The 25,107-nt window shown below is 42.8% G+C and overlaps 1 protein-coding gene across 3 annotated transcripts in view; it reads left to right on the top strand.

The window, feature by feature from the left end:
- The first annotated feature begins 1,670 nt into the window (after window positions 1-1,670).
- The window catches only part of FEZ1 (fasciculation and elongation protein zeta 1), a 38,532-nt gene continuing 15,095 nt past the window's right edge, over window positions 1,671-25,107 (top strand). Inside the window, exons 1-3 of one of the 3 annotated variants that reach the window (XM_090291833.1) lie at window positions 1,671-1,829; window positions 6,997-7,341; window positions 13,232-13,331. In XM_090291833.1, coding sequence (XP_090147959.1) covers window positions 7,031-7,341; window positions 13,232-13,331 — 411 coding nt within the window. In that variant the 5' untranslated portion in view covers window positions 1,671-1,829; window positions 6,997-7,030. Of the gene's footprint in view, window positions 1,830-2,037; window positions 2,121-6,996; window positions 7,346-13,231; window positions 13,332-25,107 lie in introns of those variants that run through there. The other 2 variants (XM_090291834.1, XM_090291835.1) reach the window with 2 other exon arrangements.

Raw genomic sequence — 25,107 nt, 5'->3', positions numbered from 1 at the left:
AAGCTTATGTGAAAAAAATAATGAAGGAAAACTTCCCAAGTTTGGCGAAGGACATCGACATACAAGTCCAGGAAGCAGAGAGAGAGTCCCAAACAAGCTAGACCCAAAGAGTACCACACCAAGACACATCATAATTAAAATATCAAAGGTTCAAGATAAGGAGAGAATCTTAAAAGCAGCAAGAGAAAAGCAGAGAGTTACCTACAAAGGGGTGCCTACAAGACTGTCAGCTGATTTCTCAAAAGAAACTTTGCAGGCAAGAAGGAACTGGCAAGAAATATTCAATGTCATGAAAAGCAAGGACCTACAACCAAAATTACTCTATCCAGAAAAGCTATCATTTAGAATGGAAGGGCAGATGCAGTGCTTCCCAGACAAGGTAAAGCTAAAGGAGTTCATCATCACCAAGCCATTATTATATGAAATGTTAAAGGAACTTATTTAAGAAAAAGAAGATCAAAACTATGAACACTAAAATGACAACAAACTCACAACTATCAACAACGGAATCTAAAAAATAAAAACAAAATCCAACTAAGCAAACCAGAACAGGAACAGAATCATAGGTATGGGGATCATTTGGAAGGTTATCAGCTGGGAGGGTGGAGGGGGAGAAATGGGGAAATGGTGCAGGGATTAAGAATCATAATCGGTTGGCACAAAATAGACAGAGGGAAGTTAAGAATAATATAGGAAAGGGTGAAGCCAAAGAACTTACATGCACAAACCGTGGACATGAACTAAGTGGGGTGGTATTGCTGGAGGGAAGTGGGGGTACTGGGCAGAGGGGAGCAAAGGGGAAAAAACTGTGACTACTATAATGACATAATCAATAAAATATACTAAAAAAAATGTCACACACACACAAAAATGAGCAAGGGATAAGACTCCCTGCAGTTCTCAGCTTAGTCCAGACTCGCACCACTTTCTCTCACTTTACCTAACTTGACAAAGTACTTGGGTTCTCCAGGCAGACATGCTCCTCCAGGTGCCTTTCTCCCACTTTTCATTGTCTGCTTTCATGAATTATTAGACATCATATTAAAGCATCTATAAGCATAGGCTTATGCGTAGTGGACATAAAGGAACAAGGAGTAAATTTTCATAAGGTTCTAGGGTCTTTCCTTGTATCACCTGGTGAATTATCCTGATCACGAGTCCGCCTGAGCTGGAAACTTCACTCAGCTTTATTAGCCTGGATCCAGCTCCCATCCAGCATCTTTGGGTGGTAAAGGTGTTTATCGCCTTTGGCTCGAGGTCTGAACTGGGCTGTGGGTAGCAGGCACCCCTCAGCTTGCCCACCTCAGACCCAGTGCTGTAGAACAGGGAGCCTGGAAAGTCCAGTTGTCCCTGGAGTGTGTCTGTAGACATCCACATGCTCATCCACTCGGGCACCGCCTAGTTTTTATAGAGAATTTAGAGCGTCAGGCCCAGTGAGCTTTCCATACCGAGAGTTACTGCACGCTCACAACTTGGAGATTCTGCATATTCCTGTGGGAAGCAGAAAGGCCGACGTTAAACTGGGTAGGGGGAACACTAACTCATTAATATTAATAAAGGCAGCCACCTGCTCCAAGGAAGGCTATGAATGTTAACAGGGAGATGACGCATGGGTCCCGCGCGTGCCAGTAGGCGGGAGCCCAAGCGCGGGCGCGCCCTCGGAACCCGGGCACGAGCGCGGGGAGGGGCGCAGGGCGGGTGGAGGGGAGCTCGCCGCTGCAGACGCACTGCCCCGCAGCCGCTGCCTTGCACTGCGCTCCGGCAATTCTGTGGATGGAGGTGTCCCGCTGAGCCCCGGGACCCGCCTCCCTCCGCCAGGACCCACACAGGTGCAGTCGCAGGGGGCGACCTTGGTCCGGACCGACCCACGGCCGTGGGTGGGGGTTGAACAGGGTGGTGAGGAGGCCCTGCGACCCGGGCTTCCCGGCCCGCAGGTCTAGGAGAGCCGTTGCCTCGCACCCGTTGCCCCGTGCCATTCTGGAATTGGAAAGAAAAGCCCGGAGGCCGGCGCTCTCTGCTCAGCGGTTCGCGGGCGCGCAGCGGAGACGCAGCGCCGGGCCGGGGACCTGGGACCATGGGCACTGCAAGCAGCCCCAGAGCCTGGGCCCCCACCAGGCCTGGTGTGTGAGCGCGCGCGTGAGTGTGAGTGTGACTGTGACAGTGTGTGTATATGTGAGTATGACTGTGTGTATGTGTGAGCGCGCCCGTGCGGGGGTGCATGTGTGTGTGTCTGTGTGCCTGAGCACGCGGTGTGGGGCCGGGAGGCAGGGGACGCCGCGGACGACGCCTGGTGGTGCCGAAGCAGCGGGTCTGCGCCTCCTCCTGTCTGTCACCTTAAAAGCTCCAGTCATCTCTGCCCCTGATAACCCACTCCGCCCTCCGTTGTGCCCTCCCTGGGGTGTCAGGCCTTCCCCAGGACCCCGCACTCCTGCGGGTCAGCACGCTGGCCGCTGCCGCAGACGCTGGGGAGCGATTGTTGGGACCACAGAAAAGGTCGGAGAAAGGACCAGTGTGGTGGAGGGCGCGCTGCCCATTGTGGGCTCCGGGTCTCTGGAGCTCCGCGCGCGACGCTGGACAGCGCCCTGGGTGGGGGTTATTATCATAGCCCTCTATTCTTTCCTGCCTGTCCCTTCCAACCTCGCCGATCGACACCCCCAAATCCCCACCCACTCCTGTGTCCCGGTGCTGTTTGGGCAAAAGGACCAGTGGAGTCTGTGTGCTGCCGGCGGGATGAGCCCAGCTTTCTTGGAACGCCAGCCATTGTGCTGCTTGGAGGAGCCTTTATTTACCCCAACAGCCCAGGGGCGGAGGGTAGGGGGGATGCGAGATGAGGGTGAATGGAGCAGCAGGAGGAGGGAAAACAGGGGGAAGCACAGCCACAAGGGTTTGCCGGCTTATATGCAATGAAATACTCTTTCTGTCAAAATGTGAAGCTAGCGCATCATGTACACTGGCTGGGTTTTGCTGAGTAGCAGCCGGAAAACTGAAGGTGCATCAGTGGTGGGCAGGTGCTAGGGATGGTGGGGGGCACACAGAATCCATGCTCTATGGGACAAGTAACGGGAAGAAGGGAGAGATGGCACGGGGACCTCTGTGGAGGCATGGTGAATTCTCTGCTGCTGCTCTGCTCCACTCTGCTCAGCTCAGCAAAGCAGGGACTGGAAACTGGTACCGCAGCCCAAATCTGCCTGGGCGAGTGCATCATTATACTGCATGAGGGAGAGGCTTATATGTTTCCTACTGGGACTCTGTTAAGCTCCGAGGTGCCTTTTCTTTTCTAAATTACAGTATTTATAGGGAGCAAAAATAAATGGAATAGATCATAGAACATAATCAAAGTATAGTCCTGCCCTCTGATCTGTGATAAAGAGAGAAAGATAAGACAACCCTGCTATGGTTCCTTCTTTCTGTTGTCATATATTTTAAAAATTGATTTGAAAGTATAGAGAAAGGAGATAAGCCACTGATTATATCGACCCAAGCTTTTAAGAGGAGGAGACCTCCGAGATGAACTGTGAATGAAGATGGGGCAGGTGGGCAAGCTTTCCAGGACGCAGAGCAGGATATTTCAGTTGGGGGGGCAAAGACACCCTACCAAGAGAAAAGAGCAAAAGAAAGTGAGCTAAAAGAAGGAGAGAAGGGGGCACCATTTCAAGAAGTGCTTTCAGCCCCAATCCAGTGCCCCCTCCTCAAGACCATGGTAGGGCCAGTCAGAAAGCCTGGATCTCATCTCCTCTGCTGCAGCCTGGGGTCTTTCTACAAATTCTGGGCTCAGTTTGGATGTTCAGTGACTTCTGATTTCCAGCACAAGCTTTCACTTCAGCATCATGTCCAGCTGGCCATTCATGCAAAGCTTCTTGGCTCCTCGGTAGTGAACTGATGGAAAGAAATCAAGCTTTATTATGGATCATGATCGTGTTTCTGAACTCTCGAACTGTGATATTGATTTCTTCTTTAATAATTCTCTAGATGAATCCATTTCTCTGGAGGCTGCTGAGGATGGGTGCGTCCAGAATAATCTTCCTGTTGCCAATAATCAAAAGTCAATCAGTCCTAGAGAGCCCTCTTTTTGCTGGTTAATTAGTATAGATTGTGCCACTTTAAATCACCACCCCCTTAGTATCACCTACTCCTTCCAGCGCCCCTTCTCTTGTAGAGAAGAGTGCACATTTAAAGGAAATGTAAATTTCTGGAGCATCTGCTGGTTAACTTTCATGTCTCTCTGAAATGGGACCTGTGATCCAAAAGGCTTTGACCAAATGAACTGAAAATATGGGTGCCTTAGCAAAAAGATGATAAAATCCATTCAGCAATAGCTCTCTCCTTTGATAAGCATTTTGAAGGATGGTATGTTATAGCAGGGATAGTTTCTTTCACTTGGAGCACTCTCACGCCACATTTCCATGGAACTAAGTTATTCCCACTTTCCTAAAATCACTGACATCTATTGGACACTATGTATCCCACACGTTTGAAATGCTTAGCATTTCAAAGGTGGTCTCATTTACTCCAAAAAATAACCTGCAACATAAGTACTATTCTAAATCCCATTTTATAGATGAGGAAACCAAAGTACAAAGAGGCTGATAATGGTTTGCCCCAAGTCTCAGAGCTGGGAAGCGATAGGACCAGGGTGAGCATCTGAAGTCCAAACTCTTCCCCATCACAGAGTCCTACTTCCATCGACACAAACCCCTCACCAGTAACACTGTCCCTACTCACTGCTGCGCTCTGTGATCTTTTTCTAAAATCACTTTGGCACTAAGGGTTTCCTCATCATTTCTGTGCTGTGGGTAAGCCCTGTTGGCAATGTAGAGAAACCCATGGTATTCTTCTCTGAATGTGTTTTTTCTTTTCTGAATATGTTTTTAAATGCATTACATAAAATAGAATTATATTTCAGAACCCTTGGGGTCTGTAGATCCTAGGTGAAGAATCCCTCTCTGACAGTTAGTATGTATTGCTTTAAGCTGTATTGTCCAGATTGGTAGCCATTGGTTACATGTGTCTGCTGGACACTGGGAAGGTAGGTCCTCAAGACAGAGGCTGACTGTCAATGTAAATATACCCTGGATTTCAAAGACAGTATGAAAAAAGAATATAAAGTATTATCATTGTCATTTGAAAATATGGATTACAATTGGAAAGGGTGATATATCTGAATATACTGGATTAAATAAAATATATTCTTATAATTAAATTATTAAGTTAATATGTTATTAAAATTAAGTTCCAAAGGTATTAGCTCTATACCAATGCCTTCATTTTAACAAATGAGGTAATCAGGACCCATGGTGCTTGTCATAGAGCCAGACATCAGCAGATCTGTTGGCTCTTATTATGCCTGTGTTCTTTCCAAGATACCACACTGCTTTTGTATCTTTTTGTATCCCGTTGCCTTTGTAAACTGTAACTACTCCGAATATGTGATGCTATGCCAACTGACTTAGCACCATAAAGTCCCAGGAAGAGCTGTCCAGGTGCTGGCACACCCTTTACTTTGCTTATTTAGAATTTTAGCTTTGTAGACAGAGATGGAAAATGGTACTTCTGGGGCAAACCTGTGGTTTTTGCCGTCTGTTTGGTTCTCCTTGGGTAGTGGTTGCAATTTAAGCATCTAACTGGATCAAAACTCACAGAGACAGGAGAGAAAAGTTGGGTTGCCTTTCTTTGTTATAAGGAAGGAAGTTTTGTGTGCAGACAAGGGTATGATAATAGATAATAATGCTTGTGCTGCCTGACATTGAAAACGAGAAACTGTACGTGGGGTGAGAAGATCATTTTTCAATGAGTACACATTGCTTGATTGCCTGGCCACAGGGCAGTGTGTGCTAGGAGCCTGGGAGGGTAGTCAGAGAATGCCTGTGCCTTCGAGGAATTTAGATTCAAGTTGGGGAAGGGCTTGAAGGTACACACTGAGGGATACATCATAGTTGAAGGCACTGTATGAAGAGGGACCAGAGCTGCTGGGAAATGAAGAGGGGCCAGAGCGTGCAGCCTTCCCAGGTGCAGGATCCAAGATGCTGCTCATGGACTCTGGCTCTGGGACACATTGGGAGTGGGTCTGTCTTTTACAGGATAATAGGTCATTTACTCCATTCCTCTAGTCCCAGACATATATGCTCTGTGTCTGGGAAAAACTCTGGTGCTTGTTTGAAAATCTCAATTAGTGTTCTATTCATCTCTTGTTTTTTGATGAAGGTAGTAATATCTAGGTCCATGAATTCCTATCCAGAATCCCCGGGGCCAGACATACTTCAGAACTTAGATTATCTCACAGTTTGGAAGGCAGTAGTAGAGTGCATATTCTGTACATCATCCCCTGGGGGCTGGATAGTAATCTCTATACCTGGGATAATCTAAAACCACATACAGCTTTTATGTTCATGGAGATTAGGTTTAGTTGCCAAATGAGCTTTGGTCAGGTCGGGTTTTGCCACCAAATAGGATATGAAGGACTACCAGTTTTCAGAGCACATGGTTAAGGATTTGGACATATATTGAACAGTATTGACATTTATTGCCTGCCAGCCATTGTTCTAAGCCCTTCCCTGTGTTTACTCCTTTAACCTTATCACAACCCGTGGCGTAGGTCCTGTTTTTATTTCTGTATTGAGACGACTAAAAGGCAGCACAGGGAAGTTAAGAAACTTGCTAAGGTCAAAGCTGGTAAGGTGCAGAACAGCATGTGAGCCTAGGTGGTCTGGTCCAGGGGCCGCACCTGAATCACTGTGCTCTGTTTTTTAGAGCATGGAATTGGAAGCAGGACTGTCTCGCAGGTTTACTCTGTGCTGGTTAGTATTATTCATACCGACAATGATATTTGATCTCCTTAAGTGCATAATAATGAGCAAGTGCAAGAGAGATGGATGCTGGTAAAGTGGAATCTTTGTTTTTGGAGAGACATGGAGTAATGGCATATGTGATTCCGGTTCGTCAGCAGAGCTGGCCTGAAAGCCCAGTCCAAGCTCACATTACCTTGTTTATTTCTTCTAGATAAACGAATCCTGATAGTTGCCAGTGGGCAAGAATGGAGGCCCCGCTGGTGAGTTTGGATGAAGAGTTTGAGGACCTCCGGCCCTGCTGCTCAGAGGAACAGGAGGAGAAGCCACGGTGTTTCTATGGCTCCTCTCCCCACCATCTAGAGGACCCCTCCCTGTCTGAGCTTGAGAATTTTTCTTCTGAAATCATCAGCTTCAAGTCCATGGAGGACCTTGTGAATGAATTTGATGAGAAGCTCAACGTCTGCTTTCGGAACTACAATGCCAAGACGGAGAACCTAGCTCCTGTGAAGAACCAGTTCCAGATCCAAGAGGAGGAGGAGACCCTGCAAGACGAGGAGTAAGAAGTCTTTTATCTTTTTAAAGATTTTACTTATTCATTTTTAGAGAGAAGGGAAGGGAGGGAGAAAGAGAGGGGGAGAAACATCAATGTGTAGTTGCCTGTTGTGCGCAACCCAGGCATATGCCCTGACTGGGAATCGAACCAGCGACCCTCTGGATCGCAAGCCAGTGCTCAACCCACTGAGCCACACCAGCCAGGGTGTAAGAAGTCTTAATTTCCCTCTTCTGCTTCATGCCAGAACCCCATAGTCTGGGGCTCCCTGACGTAGTCCTAGTTTCTGTCTGTGAGTTCATGGCTTATTACTTATGTTTTTATGTCAGTGGGGCAGTGCCTGCTAATGGCTGACATTACTCTGCGATGTCCCTTTCTGGTCACTGGCAGAGCTTTCTTAAATCAAAACCTTAAAGGAATGAAGGAATTTTAGGAAATAGAAAGTTTTTCCTAGATACAAAATAGAATTTCAGGAGCATGGTACATTTGGAGGTCTATCTTCAGCTTTCTTTATGTCAGTGTTAATCCACCCAGATATCAAAAATAAGGACCAGAATAAAGGAATTAACACTGACAGAGGAATCGACGTCATTAGAACAATTTGCTTCAAGAAACACCAGAATTGTGAACATCTCCAAATTATTTACAATCCTTCACCACGGGAAAAAATACCTAGTAAGATTGAGATACGTCCAAATAAGAACATACGCCAATGGAACAGAGAGCCTGTGGAATTACCCCAGACAATATAAAGGTGACAATGGGGCAAAGTGGCTTCTGGGTGTGCAAATTCCCCATGTCACGTACTAGCCACGTTCTCGGGTCTGAACAATAGTCGAGAAAAGGGATCTGAGAAAAGAGCTATTTGAGGAGGGACTAGAAAGAGAAGGGGTAATTTGTCACAAATTAGAGAAGAGTGTTCGGGGCATTTATAAAAAAACACATGAATTCCCTACAGAGATAAAATCTCTAAAATCCCAGTTCTTTGGGCATCACACGAACAATGACGCATAGATGGTAATGAAAGTTTGAGCAACTCTGCTTTTGGCTTCTCTTTTTTATGGACATGAGTTGGAAGAGTTGACCATGAACAAACTGGGTAACAGGCATGTCCTTGAGGATTGGATCTGACTGTATTTGGCAGACAGCTGCTTCTGTGGTGACTAATTAAGCCTGTATCTCCGAATACAGGGCTCTACATCTGTGTCTTACTACTTTATCCCCACTGTCTAATACAGTGCTTGGTGTGTAGTAAGTGACCAAATAACATTTTTTTGAATGAAATATGGAGGAGCAATAGTAGCTAGCCTTGTAGGGATATGTAACGTGTTTCTAGGTCTACCCCATTCCTGTCTTTTCTTTTTAATTAAGTCTCGTCTGGAGACAGAGGCATAGAGACCATTTCACTGTGGTGACCAAAACTGTCACTGTGGCCTGCATGTTCTGATTCCATTTTAAGTTTCAAACTAATCCTTTTAGATTCTGAGCCTGTTAGAATTTGCTCAACTCTTTTAAGTAAAAAAAGAAAAAAAAAAGAGAGAATGACTGTGGGGCTTTATTGTACAGAGTATTTTTTCACTCTAAGCTCACTGCACCAGCCAATGAACTAGAAATACATAGACCATGAATTCCAATTTTCATACTCTCACTAACTCACTGTGTGACCTTGGGCTAGTCACTTAACTCTAGTTGACTGCGTGGGTCCTCATCTTTGAAACCTCCAGAGCTCAATCTTGATGAAGCGGGACTAAGGACTTGCAAAGAACCTAATTTCTTACCTCATCCAGGCTGCGCTCTGAAAATGACATTTTAAGATATGTCCAATGCCTTTTGCTTCCAACAAATCATTTCTCCCCTATCTAAACCCCCTCCCTCTGCCTCATTAAGAATGAAGGGCCAGCAAGCATGTTCTCACTCTCTCCTAGTACATTAGCAGAGGCCACTCAAAGTCAATTACTGTCACGTGGGATTATTGGCCTTATCCTGATTTTCCTGACTTGCCTGCCTCATTGACTGACTCAGCTAAAAGACCAAAGAATGAATAATTCCTTAGAGATAAAGTATAATTTTGGGATAGTGTAGAGCGAGGAATCTGGTAAGAGAGAAATTAACACTGTGCTTTCTGGAAAGTCAGTGTATCTAACTTTTTATAACTTGAAATAAAAATCAGAATTACATTGCATACTTTGTTTTCTAGGCACCTACTCAGATATTTCAACTGTAAAATTATGATGAAATAAAGGAAAAAGATAATATCTAACCTTACTGTGATTCTCCTGAGCATGGTTCTAGTGTTCTATAAACTTGCTTAGGTTTAGTATTTGGGGGGATATTTCATCTCCAAATGAGTTGAAAGTGTTTGGGGTAGAAGAGAACTAAATACAGAACCTTAAAACAACAACAATGAAGTTTTGGTTCAGTTTCCCCATCTAGAAGGGGGAGAGAGTAATATTCATTCTGTATAGGAATTGGAAAGAATCTAAAAAGTTGTTCAAAGTCATGAATGTGCTAATAATGAATTATTCCTAAGTATTAATGTTAACACAGATCGAAGTGTGGGGTTTGGCACAACTAGACACAAATGAAACACTGGACAATGAAGCCAGCCTGGAATGGGTTAAGGGAAATGTTACCAAGTTGGAATTCTAACAAGCCATGTTTACCATATTGTCAGGAGTAGATATACAGGTATGTGTGTGTGTGCACATGTGCGTGTAGCAGGACTAATGTAGCCTCGATGGCTGTGTTGCCAGTTTCAGACCTGAGCTTTTGTCTAGGTGAATTATCACAACCCATTCTGTTCAGTTTTTTTCACCTCTGCCAGCATCCTTTCCCAAATTCCTAGCCCTCTGCTGAAAGGCAGCTTAATCAATTCTGTAGGCATCTAAGCCCAAGCAATAACGTATGCACCTCAAAAGACTTTCCTGTTATTTTAAGGACCAAAAGCAAATTGAATCTCAGGGCATGGCAACCTGTTTAATCTTAGTTCTTTGATGAAAGATAGAGTAGACAGCTTTCTAAGTTTCCTTTCCCCAAGCTGAGAGTAAACAGCAGGCTGCTTCCCAGGGAAGTAGAATTTTACTGTTCACCTCAGGGTACCTACAAAGAGGGAACGTGTCTGTTTCCAAAGGACCCTGCTTACCACGGGATAGTTAGCCTCTCTGAGGGGAAAGCCCTTCCCACCTTCTTCCTCCCTCCACCGCTCCTCCTAGTTCCCTGGCTTCCTGCCTCCTGGTGTTCTGCCTTTGCCTCCCATTTGCCCTTCCCTGGGAGGGGGATGGAGGCAGAAAGCAGCAGGCGCTCCTGCTGCCCAAGCCATTGTCTTCTGTGGACGGGTGAAAGCGCACCGTCCAGAACAATGTCGTGATAGTCTTCACGCACAGCCAGTTTCTGAACTGCTGTCCCGGGATGTGATTTGGAACTTGGTATCGTATTCTGATGCCCATGCCAATCATAAATATTCATCAAGGACTGGAATAGTTAAGTGGTTAGGAAGACAGGCTCTGTAGCTCTGTTGCCTGGATTCAAATCCCACCTCTGTCTTTCCTGGCTGTGTCAGCTCACACAAGTTACATTAACTTCCCCAGGTTTCAGTTTGTCCTCATTAGTACCTGCCTCACAGAGGTGCTGTGAGGAGTGGATGAATTAATCCACAGAAAGTGTTTAGAATAGTACCTGTCGGTTGTGTGTTGGCTGCTGTTGCCGTTAGAGTCAAATGGGCGCTGAATAAATATAGGAAGGGTATGCAAGTGATTGCAGAGAGATGAGAGTCATTCTGTCTTAAGGTTGTTTATAAATCTCATAGGATAAAAGTACCTGGAAAGGAAGAAGAAAACCTGCGCAAAACCTGAAAGAGAATGAGAATGGCTTGACATTCAGAGGAGGTAAAGGTTTAGGAAATCGTCACTAAAACTCTAGGATTGGGAGATAAAATACAGACGATGGTAGCGAAGGCTCAGATGAGAAAAGTCGCTGCTCCCTAAAAGATGAGCGAGTTTCCAGTTGTCGCTGTAAGGATGTGAACCATTTCAAGGTCATTGGAAAGTGCGCAGTCTATTGAAGTTCCCAGCTTCCATCCTGCCTAGCAGAGAGGGATGAACGGCTCCTGCCTATTTTGGGCTTTGCTGAATTTCATTTTCCAAATACTTGCTGCCGGGACAAATCTGGAGGTCAGCGCCTGCAGGCAATTTGGTTCCATCCTCATAGCAGAGAACGAGATGCAGTGAACTGACGCCAGCGGGACTGTGCCCCACCTTCCTGGTGGGCGTGGTGCTTCGGGTTCGGTCTAGGAGAGAGCAAATCATATTTGCCTCCTGGCTTTAGAATGTTAATGAGACTTGGATTTAGAATTAGGCTGGATTAGGGAAGCTCTAATAGTGCCTGATAGGGACTGGATTATCACCGCGTTTAAGAAGTCGACTCTGAAATCCTGCTGAATAGATGTCTAATGAACACTTGATGAGCTCCCGCGAAGTGCTTTCTTGTAATGGTAGGAGAAGAATGAATAAGCGGGCAACCTAAGCACTGCCATTAAATTGTGTTTTCTCGAGTTCATTTTCTTACATTGACAATTTAAGTTGCGTGCATCGTGCACTAGGAAAATCTCTTTGCTTATATACCCATATAGCATATATTAGTCCTGGTTTTATGTATGTTAAGGCCACTCCCCTCCCTCATTTTCTGTCTCATTTTGTTCTCTCTCTTTATATATCTATATCTACCTAGATATAGCTATAGAGATATAGATAGATAAAATTTGCACTTATTGTTTCAGCATCTTATTTCATATTTTGTCATTTTTGAATTTGATTCATATATATACATTTACTTATTTTTCAATGGTTATTTTCTTATATTAGTCTTTTCTACACGTTGGTTTCATAGGTATCACACATTTGTCATGCATAGGCACCCGAAGGCTGTTGCATAGAGTCCTCCTTTATCATTATTTAATATTAACACAAGCGCTGCTGGCTTCCAGGGATGGCAGTATTTTAGGAGCTTGGTTTACTGGTTCACATTAATCTCTTGCTATTGACTAATGCCTTTATTTTTCTCTGTGTGAGAGTTTGTGACTTCAAGATTTTCCCTACCTCCCTTTCCCCCAGACAAATCATTCTGAAATAAGTGAGTTAAACAATGAGAATTGTAGAAAACCCTTTCTTATAATGTTATACATATATCAGAATTTTAAAAAGAAATGTAATCAAGGGTGCCCCATCCTCTCCCATTGAGAAGTGATTGTGTTCCTTTCATATATTTGCTTTAAAGGATCCATGATGGAGACAGGGCACACTTAGACTCTACGTTGTTAGAGGGCAGATTGTGCCACCTGAGGGCTCACTAAGCGTTTTGGGTAATAAGTAAACATTAGCAGGATTAGCACCAGCTGATGACTCTGTTCTTAATGAGATCCAGCCAGAAAATCTGCCCAGATCTCTTATCTGTCTCTGTCTCTGTCTTTCTGTCTGTCTGTCTCTCTCTTTCTCTCACTCTTCTCCACCTGTAGGAAAGGAAACAGGAGCATTACTTAGTTTCATGAGACATGAACTATTCTGTTGAGAGGCACGCTTATTTTCTAGGGCAATTTTGTTATTGTCAGAGGTGATCTGATTGTAGTCTCTACCATGCCTGTCTCAATGGTGAGAAATTCCTCTTGCCTGAAGCAAACATCTTGCTCTTGGAAGCTCCTGGCCAGGGTCCATTCTCTTGGCCTTTTCTTCCCCAGTGGAGCCTCTGATTCAGTGTCTAAGATGCCCTGCTCCTGCATGCTGGAAGACAGATGCCTCAGCCTGGCACGCACAGAGGCCCTCTCCTCCTCTGGCCTGGCTCTTCCTTCCTCCTGGCGGGGTGGGGCCACAGATGGGTGCTAATGAGAGCTTCTCTTTGTTTCCAGGGTTTGGGATGCGCTGACGGACAATTACATCCATTCACTCTCAGAGGACTGGAGGGACCCAAACCTCGAAGCTCTGAATGGCAACAGCTCTGACACTGAGGTACCTCTCTGCTCCCCTCAGCCCCTGCCCCCAGCTTCATAGGGCTTGAGAAGATGTGGATTCCAATTGGAAAAACACTCAGTAACTTAACTGTCTTCCCCATGAAATGCTCAAATTCATTGCTGGAAAGGCAGGAGTTGTGGAGGAGGTGAAAAATACAACAAGGGGGCACATCCCGTGTACACAAGGTGACTGGAATTATGATCTGTGAAAAATGTAAATGCAGATAATTCTTTTGCTGCTCTGTGTACTACAACATGGAAAGTTAGGTGGTCTGAAGGAAGAGGAGGTCAGTGGCTACCGGGCATTTCTTTTGTGTTCAAGCAATAATGGTTAAAATGAACAGTTCAGTTCCATCAACTGTGCTGAGAGCAAGTGCTGACCGATCTCGGCCAGCTCAGGGCCTGGCGAATGGCCAGAGTTGGGGCCCAGAGAGTAATGGGAGGTGGCCACACAATGGGGAGGAATTCTTTATGGGGCTCAACCAAAGAGACATTTATGTGGTTGGATCTGAGTCACATTCTGTGGTTACTGATGTCAAAGACGAAAGTAGCATAAGAACTTCTGAAGAAATAAAGAGAATACTTATTTTGAGTTGATTTGCATAGGCTGTGGGGAGGGAACGTTCGGAAGATCCAAACTGCTCCTCCTAGCTGGTTCTACATGTAAAAAGGTACACTCATTTAATGGCTAAAAGCCAATCTCTGCCTTGCTTGGTTTTCTAGTTTCAGCTATAAAGGAAACTTGACAATTTTTTATCAGGAAGGGCTGTCAGGCATAGCAAATGAAGGAGGCAGGGTGGATCTGTTATTCCTACGTGTTCTAGAATTGAATTCAAGGACAAGAGCTAGAAACAGATTTCCCTTATTGGCCAATATTTCTGTAGATCATTGCCCAAAAGAGCAGATGATCAGCTGGCTGAATTTTATTTTATTTTTTAATGTGGTTGTATACCCTTCTTAGCTCTTCCAATACTTAGCAATCCAAAATATTAAAAAACCGTAAGGCTTCATTGACTGGGGCAGGTAAGATGGTGACTTTTTAATAAGATTTGCTACAAGACTACTCAACACAGGTTTTTTTTTAACTTTAATTTTTATTGTTGTTCTATTATTCAGCATAGATCTTGGAGGCTGTGGCTCAGATCCTGTCTTGAATTCCCACCTGTGTATTTTCTCCTGTGGCACTTTTATGTATGGTGTTTAGTATGTACCCAAAATGCAAAGGAGAAGAGAGGTAATAAGGAAATAAATCTAGTTACTGAAATTAAATTGGGTCCATTTTGGTACAAAAGGCAGATTTTGCTTTGTTATCTCTTTTGCCACCTTCCCGACTCATTTTGTGGATTAAGCCAAAGGATATATAAGATAGCCTACCCTTCGGAAGGACTTCAATTTATCCTCATTTGCAGATTTCCCTCAAGACGGTTAATATTTCAGGACAAATTGAATGACCCTGAGAAGGATGATCTTGAGCTTTGTTCCTTGTAGAATTTCTTCCATCTTACCTCTGGGAAAAGGACAAGGTAGCAAAAGTGGATGGATCAAGGCTGTTTTATTTCATCCTCCTTAATTATCTGCATTCATTATGGTTTAAACGACTTGCTAGATTAACTAGTGCTCTGTATTCGGATACCCTTGGCATGCGGAATGCACACGTCTGGTAGGCTGCTCTGTAGTGAGCTTGCATATCTCCTCTACTTAAGTGGTTCATTGCCAAGAATCAGGTGTGTTCATTCTCAAACCTGTTCATGCTTGTAATTGTGACTGTAAATAAGTAATTTAAATAAATATTATAGAACGTGTTGGGTTATGACTGCAAAGAGAGTCATTTTGCTTTAATTTTTTTCTTTTTATTGATTCCAGGGAGAGGGGAAGGGAGGGAAAAAGAGAGGGAGAGAAACATTGATGTGAGAAAGAAACATTGATTGGTTGCCTCCTACATGCGCCCCCACTGGAGACCAAACCCACCACCCGGGCATGTGCCCTGACCAGGAATCGAATGTGCGACCTTTTGCTTTGTGGGACGATACCCAACCAATTGATCCACTCTGGCCAGGGTATTTTTGCCTTTCAAAGTCAAATAATACTTTAAAAATAATGTAAGACTTAAAACAGATGAAAAGAGCAGCCAGCCCTGATTTGTCTTGCCCTGCTCCACGGAGGCAACCACATTTATTTCTTTCCACTGCTACTTTTGGCAGAGATCTTCAATTTTCTCCATAACACATTTACATGGCTATTTCTTTGATTATTTAAAATGAACATTTTGGGCTGTTATCTATTTCTTTGTATTATGGAAGATAAGATTTAATTCTTTTACATCACCTCAAACGCTCCAAATTAGCCTGCCCCATTCAAATATAGGGTTGTCACCAATTTGTAGATCAGTCAATACCAAATATACACGCCCATGGAACTGTAAATACGGTTTCTTGCTGAATCATGTACAGTGTTCTGTGAGGATATTTCCTTTCTTGTACAACTTTTTGTTTAATCTGGTGTGAAGCATTACCTTTTTTTTCATTTGTTTCATTTCCTTATATACCTACCATTAGTTCAACCCCAAATTCTGAGGGAACTCTAAATCCAACAATAAGGTTTTAAAAAATCAGATGTTCTATCAATTCAGGTTTTTTTTCCCCCCCTAGAAAACACTTAAACTTGTACCCTCTATTTTTCTGCTATAAACTAGCATGGTTGTGCCCCAGCCACACAGCCCTGGTCCTGGGAGCCCCCCACCTTCCTCCTGGTGGGTCTTCTCTCCCCTCTCTCTCCAGTTCTCTGCATGACATGTTTTTGTCTTTTTGTTTTGGTGAGAAAAAAGTCAGTACATTCTTGAGAAAGAGTACAGAAGAATATGAGTTTTAGAATATATGAGAATGTCTTTACTTTTCTGTCATCTATTTGCTGGAGAGTCTGACTTGATAGTTATTTTAAGTTGCAAACTTTTTGTTCTCAGAATTCTGAAGACGTTGTTCTTTTATCTTCCAGCTTTCATGGGGCTGTGAGAAGCTCAAAATCTATTTAGAGTCCCTGTCATTTTTTAAAAAAGATTTTATAGGGGAAGGGAAGGAGAAAGAGGGAGAGAGACATCAATGTGCAAGAGAAATATCGACCAGCTGCCTCTAGCATACACACCCCAACTAAGGACCTGGCCCACAACCCAGGCATGTGTCCTGACCCGGAATCAAACTTGTGACCCTTCAGTCTGCAAGCCCGTGCTCAGTCCACTGAGCCACACCAGCCAGCACAATCCCGTCTTTTATATGTGACTCTCTTTTGGTTCTCTCCAGAAGTTTTTAGGATATTTTTCTTTTCCTTTCTCATCTGAAATTTTACAGTAATGTGTCTTATAGTGAGTTAAAATTTTTTTTTTACTCATTAAATTTGCATCAACTTAGTGGACCTTTTTAACCTGGAAACCCATGATTTTATCTTGTAGCATGTTTTCTTGCATTATTTCTCTGAAGAGTAATTATTTGTTTTCTGCTTCTATGAGATGAATATATAGTTTTCTCTCTACTTATGTTAATGCAATGAAATACATGAGTTGATTTCAAATATTAAATCAACCTTGCATTCTTGAGATAAACCCAACTTGGTCATGATATTATTGTTATTTTATTTTTTGGTTTTCTTTTTCTTCTCACAGCTTTATTGAAGGATAATTAGTATTAAAAAAGGCACGTATTAAAGTGTGCATTTTGATTAGTTTTGGTGTATGTGTATATCTGTGAAACCATCACAATAATCAAGATATTGAGCATATCTGTCACTTTTCCCATTCATCCCCTGATCTCCAGGTGACCAGTTTCTGTCACCATAGATTAGTTTGCCTTTTCTAGAATTTTGTATACAGGGAATCATGTAGCATGTACTTTTTCTTTTTTGGTCTGGCTTTTAAAACTCAGTATAATTATTTATATAGTCACCCACTTTATTGTATGTATCAACAGTTAATTTGTTATTGCCGAGTAGTATTCCATTATATGTATATAATACTATAACTGGCTTATTCATTTACTTATTGATGGATATTTAAGGAGGTTCCAGTTTTTAAATACTGGAAATAAAGCTACTATAAACAGTCTTGTGTAAGTCTTTTTGTGGACACATATCTCTGTTTTTCTTGGATAAAAACCTATGAGTAGAATGTCCAGGTTACCTGGTTAAGTGTATATTTTACTCTTAAAGAAACCGCCGGAATGTTTTTCGGTTTGAGAGCTCCAGTCATTTCACATCCTCACCAATACTTTTTATGAACAGCCTTTTTAATTTTAGACATTAGAATAGGTGTACAGTACTATCTTATTTTGGTTTTAATTTGCATTTCTCTAGGAACATATGATACTGAGCATCTTTTCATGTGCTTATTTATAACCAGTGTGTCTTCTTTAGAAAAGTGCCTGTTCAAATCTTTTGCCCATTTTCATAGTGGTTTGTTTGCGTTCTTATTATTCAGTTGTTAGAGTTCCTATGTTAGAAGAAATAAAATGAGGCAGATTAAGTTTATGAATTATTTGAGCAAAAATCAATTCAAATTGGGCAGTGGCAAACCAGAAATGATTAGGAGTATTCCATCAATGTTAGGTAGAAAAAAAGACTTTTGTAGAGAAGACATGGAAGCAAAGGAGGGAAATTATTTAATTGGCTATAGCTTACTTAAGTGGTTGAACTCTTTGGGAAAGCCTAGTTGGTTGTTTGTGATTGGTTGTCCTTTGGTTTCAGTTCTTAACCTTGAGGTCTTAGAGGCTTAGGTTCGGGTTTGCTTGGTAGGCCACTGAGGCATTAAAGCTTTCTCGGTCTGATAACCTTGTTTAATTAATTTAACACATATTCTAGATATAAGTCCTTTGCCTGATATATGCTTTATGAATATTTTCTTCTTACCTATGAATTGCCTTTTAACTTCATTAACATTATCTTTTAAAGATCAAATGTTATTTAAATGTGTGGTCCAATTTATTGATATTTTTCTTTTTGTAGTTTGTGCTCCTTGTATTGTATTTCAGATATTGCCAAACCCAAGTTCACTGAGATTCTTTCTTAAGTTTTTTAGAAATTTTAGTTTTAGTCTTAGCTAGTGTGGCTCAGTGGATTGAGTGCTGGCCTGTGAACTGAAAGGTCACTGGCTCAATTCCCAGTCAGGGTACACACCTGGGTTGCGTGCCAGGTCCCCAGTTGGGGGTGTGAGTGAGGCCAATGATTGATGTATCTCTCACACATCGATGTTTCTCTCCCTCCCTTCCCCCATCTCTAAAAAATAATAATACATAAAATTAAATTAATTAAAAAATTTTTAATTGTTTTAGCTGTTATATGGTTTGTGATCAATTTCAAGTTAGTTTTTGCATATAGTGTGGGGTAACGACCATTGTTCATGTGCATGTGTGTGTGGGGAGGCTACCCATTGTTCTAGTACTATTCATTGAAAATAGTATCCTTTCCCTATTGAATTATCTTAGCAACTCTGTTGAAAATCAATTGGACACATATGTGTGGATCTGTTTCTGAATTCTCTATTCTGTTTCATTGATATATGTATATCTTTATGTCAACATCATGCTGTATTCATTACTATAGCTTTATAATAAGTCTTCTTTTTAAAAGTATATTTTATTGATTATATTGTTACAATAGTTCCAATTTTTTTCCCCTTTGCTCCCTTCTGCCAAGCACCCCCATCCCCCAGCAATCTCACCTATAAGTCTTGACCTACAATAGTATGTTTTCCAGTGTTTTTCTTTTGTTCAAAATTGTTTTGGCTATTTTAAGTCCTTTGTATTTCTGTATAAAATTTGAAGTCAGCTGATCAATTTCTACAAAAGAATGCTGGAAATTCAACTGTGATTGCATTAAATCTATATATCTATTTTTAGATATATAGATCAATTTATTGTGTTCACAGGGTGAGTTACACTAATTAATTTTCAAATATTAAACCAACTTCTATTCTTGGGATAAACCCCATTTAGTCATGATATATTATCCTTTTTATATAATTGGGATTTGATTTGCTAATACTTTAATTAAGGGTTTTTTCATCTATGTTCAGGAGAAATCTTTTCTATAATTTTATTTTCCTATAATGTAATAAAATAAATTGGGAATTTTTCTTTCTCTATTTTCTGAAAGAGTTGCGTTACATTGGTATTATTTCTTCCTTAAATCTTTTATAGACTACCCCAGTGAAGCCATTAGGACTAGGGGTTTTCTCTGTGGAAGGTTTTTGATTACACAGTCAATTCTTTAATAGATATAGGGCGACTCAGATTTTCCATTTCTTCCTACGTTACTTTTTGTTAAATTTTATTTTTTAAGAAATTTGTTTGTTTAATCTGTCATTAAATGTTTAACCACAAAGTTGTTTATGCTGTTCTCTTATTCTTTAATGTCTTAAGATCTATAGTGATATCACGGTTTTAGTACAGATATTGTTAATTTGTGTTTTCTCTTTCCTTTGCTCCCTCATCCCTCTCTCTCATCAGTCCTTGTAAGGACTTATCACTTTTATTCATCTTTTTGAAGAACCCCTTTTCCCTCTATTGTTCACTTTCTAGTTTGTAGATGTCTCCCCTTAACTTTATTATTTCCTTCCTTGTATTTACTAGGGACTTGCTTCACCCTTCATTATTTTAAGCTTGTTAAGACGGAACCTTAGATCATATTTTAAACTTTAAAAAATAATAATTGTCTTAGTCTGTTTGGGCTGCTGTTAACAAAAAACCACAAACTGGATAGTTTCTACATGACAGAAATTTATTTCTTATAGTTACAGAAGCTGGACATCAAGATAGGGGGCCCAGCTGGCTGGGTTCTGGGAAAGACCTGCTTTTGCCTATGCCCTCAAGTGGCACAGGGGGCTCAGGATAATTTTCCATATTTACTCACATATTTACCATTTTTGGTATTTTTATATTCCTTCCTATAAATCTGAGTTTTCATCATTTCCTTTCAGGTCAAAAAGCTCTCTACTGTATTTCTTGTAGCGTAAGGCTCCAGGTGACAGACTCTCCCAGCTTTCATTGACTTCATGTTTTTCTCTCCTTTTGGGGACCACAGCCTTGCACTGCCAGAGTCCAGGGCCAGAAAACAATCAGCTCATAGATTTTGTCCAGATTTATAGCTATTCATGGCGGGAGGGGTAAATCATGGCTAAATGAGGCCATACTTCTGTTTTCACTCTTTGAAATTCCTTTTATTCAAGTGTTGGACTTATAACAGATCTCCCGATTTATTTTTCCTTTCCATTTTCCATCTGCTTATTTTATTTTACTCTCTAGGTGACTGTTCAACCTTTTCACTTCTGCTAAACATTGAAATATGCTGTCGTATTTTTAATTTCTAAGAGCTCTTTCCTGTTTCAAAGAAGCAATGTTTTCTTGCTATCCCTCAGAGGACAGTGATGATAAAAAGGGATTTCTTCTGCCCTCTGTATTGCTTTTCTTTTCCCTAAATTATAAGAGAAAGTTATTTTAGAAAGTCATAGAGGTAGTAGAAGTGAGCCGGCTGGGCTGCGCAGGCTCAGGAACAATTTCAGAGGCAGAAGAGGGGAGGGAAAAGTGCAGGCACTGTTATTGCCCTTGACTTTTCTTTTCCGTAATTTGTTTTAGTTTCTGTCTCTCACGCTGGGAATTATCCTCAACTGTCTGACAATCCCTGGGCCTCCTTTCATACTTAAAAGTGAGGCCAGAAGGCTGATGATCTCTTTCTGCAAGGCCAGCTTGCCTCCTGCTGAAACAACCGTATAGTGATTAGCCAGAACCTGGCCGTTTTGTCTGAAAACCCCCAACGCTGGCATGTATCTGTAGGTCTTTTTTCTCAGGCAGTGTCCTAGAAATGTACCGACTACAAAGTGCCGTCTTCCGAGGTCTCAGTTGAGGAGAATGAGCCTGCGTGCTGGTCTCCTTGGAGCCTCGTCAGGCAGGAGACTGGGGCTGCATGGTGAGGAAGTAGACTTTTACTCAGTCCCGCTGTTTTTGGTAAGATCCCTCACCCCTACTTTCAGGTGGCCTGGTGTCTCTGAGTCTGGAGCCTCCCTTGTTCAACCTTCCCAGAGTGCTTTTATTTTTTTTTAAAAGTCCTCACTCAAGGATATATTTCTTGATTTTTGAGAGAGAGGAAGGAAGAGAGAGAGAAAGAGAAAGAAGGGGAGGTGTGTGTGGGGGGAGATGTGAGGGAGAAACATCAATTGGTTGCCTCCTATACGTGCCCTGACCAGGGATCGAACCTGCAAACCTTTGGTGGATGGGACGATGTTCCCACCGAGCCCCTTGACCAGGGCAAAACCTCCTGTGCTTTTCAGAGTGGTAGTGGCCTGTCTACATGGGAGGAGAGAAGAGACCTGGGGTCTCACTGCTCCTGATGAAAAACCCGGAAACATCTTTTTTCAGCCACCCCACACTGCCACCTGAAATCTTCCGTCCTGAGCCTTTCAAGATCTTCAGTGCAAATCCCCACTTACTTTATGCAGCTTCCTCCATAGCGTGTAACTCGCTAGTTGGCTAGGGCGGCATCTGCTTTCTAGCGTCTCTCTTGCTATTGCTGTCTTTCCTTCAGTTTGCTTTGTCCCTGTGGGACGTGCTTGTTGGATTCCTTTGCTCTCACTTATGCAGGGGTTCAGGAAGAAGAAGAGGCAAACGTGTGTGCTCAATTTCCTATGTATGCCCCTTCTGCTGTAAACCGGAGATGGGAAGCCCTTTAAAAATTGTGCGATCACATGGGTGATGCAGGAAAGACTGTGTGAAACTACTCAGGGCCCATCACAGAAGAAAACGCCCTGGCCTTTTATTGGGAGCTTGGTGAATTAAAAATGCACATTTATTATATGTTTTTAGGTCAAAATAATATGCTTAGGCTATGTATGTATGTATGTGTGTATGTATGTATATAGTGTTATTACTACTATTCACAATCTCCACTTTTATTGGGTTTTTACATTCACTAACCCATTCTGTTTCTGACTGTGATATAAAAGATGGTCTCTTTTGTTCCTTTGACTTTAATTAGCAGGAGATGAGGGTTGTCCTGGACAAGGGGACGTGGACGTTCAGGGTAGTTGGTTACATCTTTCTGTTTTCCAGGTGACTGAGCAGCTAAGTTATCTGTGAAGGTGGGGCCCCGTACGGGAGGTGATCGTACCAGCCCTCAGTCCTCTCTTTTTCACCTGTTGATTAATTCTCTCAGCAGGTACCTGTAGGCGCTCGCTGTTTGCTGGGCTCCGTGCGCCTCTTCATGGGAACCCGGAGGCATTGACTTAACCCACACAGCTGCTTGCCGATGGTTCGCAGCCTCAGGAGGGATAGAGTAGCTTTGTCCTTGGGCTGGGTACATATTGCTGACTTTTAAAATTAATTTCTACTTTCTGAGTGGAGGTGAAAGTATATCTTTGTTCTCTTCATTTTGGCCGAGAAGGCAACCAGCCCTGTGAAACAGCCATGGTGAGGGGAGGGAGACCCTGTGCGGTAGACAGTCCCTTTCTTACAAACGGAGTAATGTGGAATGCTTCAGCAAAAGACACTGGGTAATGGTCACATTGAACACAAGGACTTACTGTAATTTTATTTTATTTTTTAATCCTCACCCGAGAATATGTCCACTGATTTGAGAGAGAGAGGAAGGGGGAGAGAGAGAGAGAAAGAGAGAGAGACACCGATGTGAAATACATCAATCGGCTGCCTCCTGTACGTGCCCTGATCAGGAATCGAACCCTCAACCTTTTGGTGTACAGGATGATATTGCAACCAACTGAGCCGCCCAGCCAGGGCGGGGCTCAGTGTAATTTTAAGTCTCATTCAGATGACCCTGCAGTGCAGTTAGCAGCATTGCAGGCACCACGTCAGAGCCCTAAAGCCACACTCTCGACCGAAAGCACAAGAAAGGAACAGCTTGCTGAGTAGTATGGCCAGACTCTTTCTGGCTCTAGGTCTTCTTTTCTCAATTCTAGGAGGAAGACAACTTGGAAGAAGATTTTTTTTTCTTGAAAGGGCCATAGTTCACGTTAATAGTATGGCAACAGCTTGCAGGGTATGTCTACAAAGAAATTCAGGCCAAAATAACCTGGCCTGCAGATTGTTTTTGACTTCAGCCTTCCCATTATCACACAAGAGGCTAATGGAACGCCTTGTGGCAATATCTATGTCTGTGTCATATATTAGGATAAGTGTATTCATATAGTCTTCCACGTACACAGTGCTTATCTATATACCTACCTACCTACCTACCTACCTATAAATGACCTCTTATTCATCATATACATAAATGCTGTCATTTTTCAAAAATCTTTCTCTTTCTTTCTGTTAGTTTCCTTCTAGCTTTCACTCTCTGCACAAGATATTGTCCTGGTAATGGAAGCCAAGTAGGAGTTTGTAAATGACATTTGTAAGGAAAGGGGGCTTGTTAAGGAGTGACAGAAGCTACTGAAGCAGAAGAGAGTCTGGCAGGATTGAGAGACAATGTGGGACTAGGGGCCCAGAGAGGTGAGGAAGGCTGAGAGACCCAGGAGGAGAAAAGGCCGGGAACTGGGTGTGTGTGGTAAAAACAGACAGAAGGAGGGGAGAAGCCACGTGTAGAAAAGAAACAGGGCCTCTGGGGAATACTCAGTGCATGCTTCTCCTTTTATTTGACTTTATTCTGAGTGGCAGACTCCTGAGGTCTGAGAAAATATGGGGTAGGTATAGCTCCCATAATACCAGGAACTCACAGTAACTTTCACAAGCTTGTAATTGGTTTCCAAATCTCTTCTAACCCAAGCCTGACAAATCAGACTGTAGGCTTTGTGCCAGAGAGGGGGAGAGGAGAGAAAGCTCCGACCAGGGACACAGAGGGAGGCCCTTGGGAAGGGAGATGGTATAGTTGAGAGATGCCGTGTTAATAGTCCATGAAGTACACCCACTCAAACTGGCTACATTTCAGAAAATGTGAACCCTCCATTTTTTTTTTTGAAAAAATTTTTAAAAGATTTTATTTATTTATTTTGAGAGAGAGGGGAAGGGAGGGAGAAAGAGAGGGAGAGAGACATCAATGTGTGGTTGCCTCTCATGCACCCCCAACTGGGGATCTGGCCTGCAACCCGGGCATGTGCCCTGACTGGGAATCCAACCAGCGACTCTTTGGTTCACAGGCTGGTGCTCAATCCATTGAGCCACACCAGACAGGGCTCCATTTTTTAAATAGACATAATATTTTAAAGATCTGGTTATCGATGAACACTTGCTGTCAGATGCTTATAAGAAAATAATCCAAACAGAAAACATAAAGCTCTGTTTTCCAGTATGAGCCAATGTCTACCGCAGTACTTCTGGCCCTAAAAAAGTTCTGCGTGAGAGTGCAGCTGTGAACAAACTGGGGCTCCAGGAGTTTTGTTCTGCATGGTGGGGACCTGGGGAACCAGGTGGTACCCCAGGTGGTGGGCTTGGCAGAGAGAGGAGCCTCTGGGTTCGACAGCAGAAATAGATGTCACCATCTGGCTCACAGCCCCTCAGACGATCCCATTACCTCGCTGTCATACCCCTTCTCCAGGTTGGGCGCAGATGGCATTTAATATAGATTGGATTAATTTTTTATGACATAGTCCTGGTTTTAAGCAAATGGAGACAGAAGGTGTGTGTTTTGTCAGGGGTGTCTGCCAAGGTAGAGCCCAGTGAAGAGGGAAGACGTTTCCGAGGACAGACTGCTTCTGGCCTGACTGCTTGGGTTGGAACTTGGTGTCTTCTCTTAGAATAGAAAAGTGTAACCCCAGGAAAGAGGCAGGTGAGCACACCAGCCATTGGTGA

Source organism: Furipterus horrens, unplaced genomic scaffold (genome assembly GCF_987537825.1).
Source record: "Furipterus horrens unplaced genomic scaffold, mFurHor1.1.pri manual_scaffold_11, whole genome shotgun sequence".
Classification (NCBI taxonomy): domain Eukaryota; kingdom Metazoa; phylum Chordata; class Mammalia; order Chiroptera; family Furipteridae; genus Furipterus; species Furipterus horrens.
Note: the sequence above shows the minus strand (reverse complement) of the source record. Positions and strands in the feature narration are given on the sequence as shown.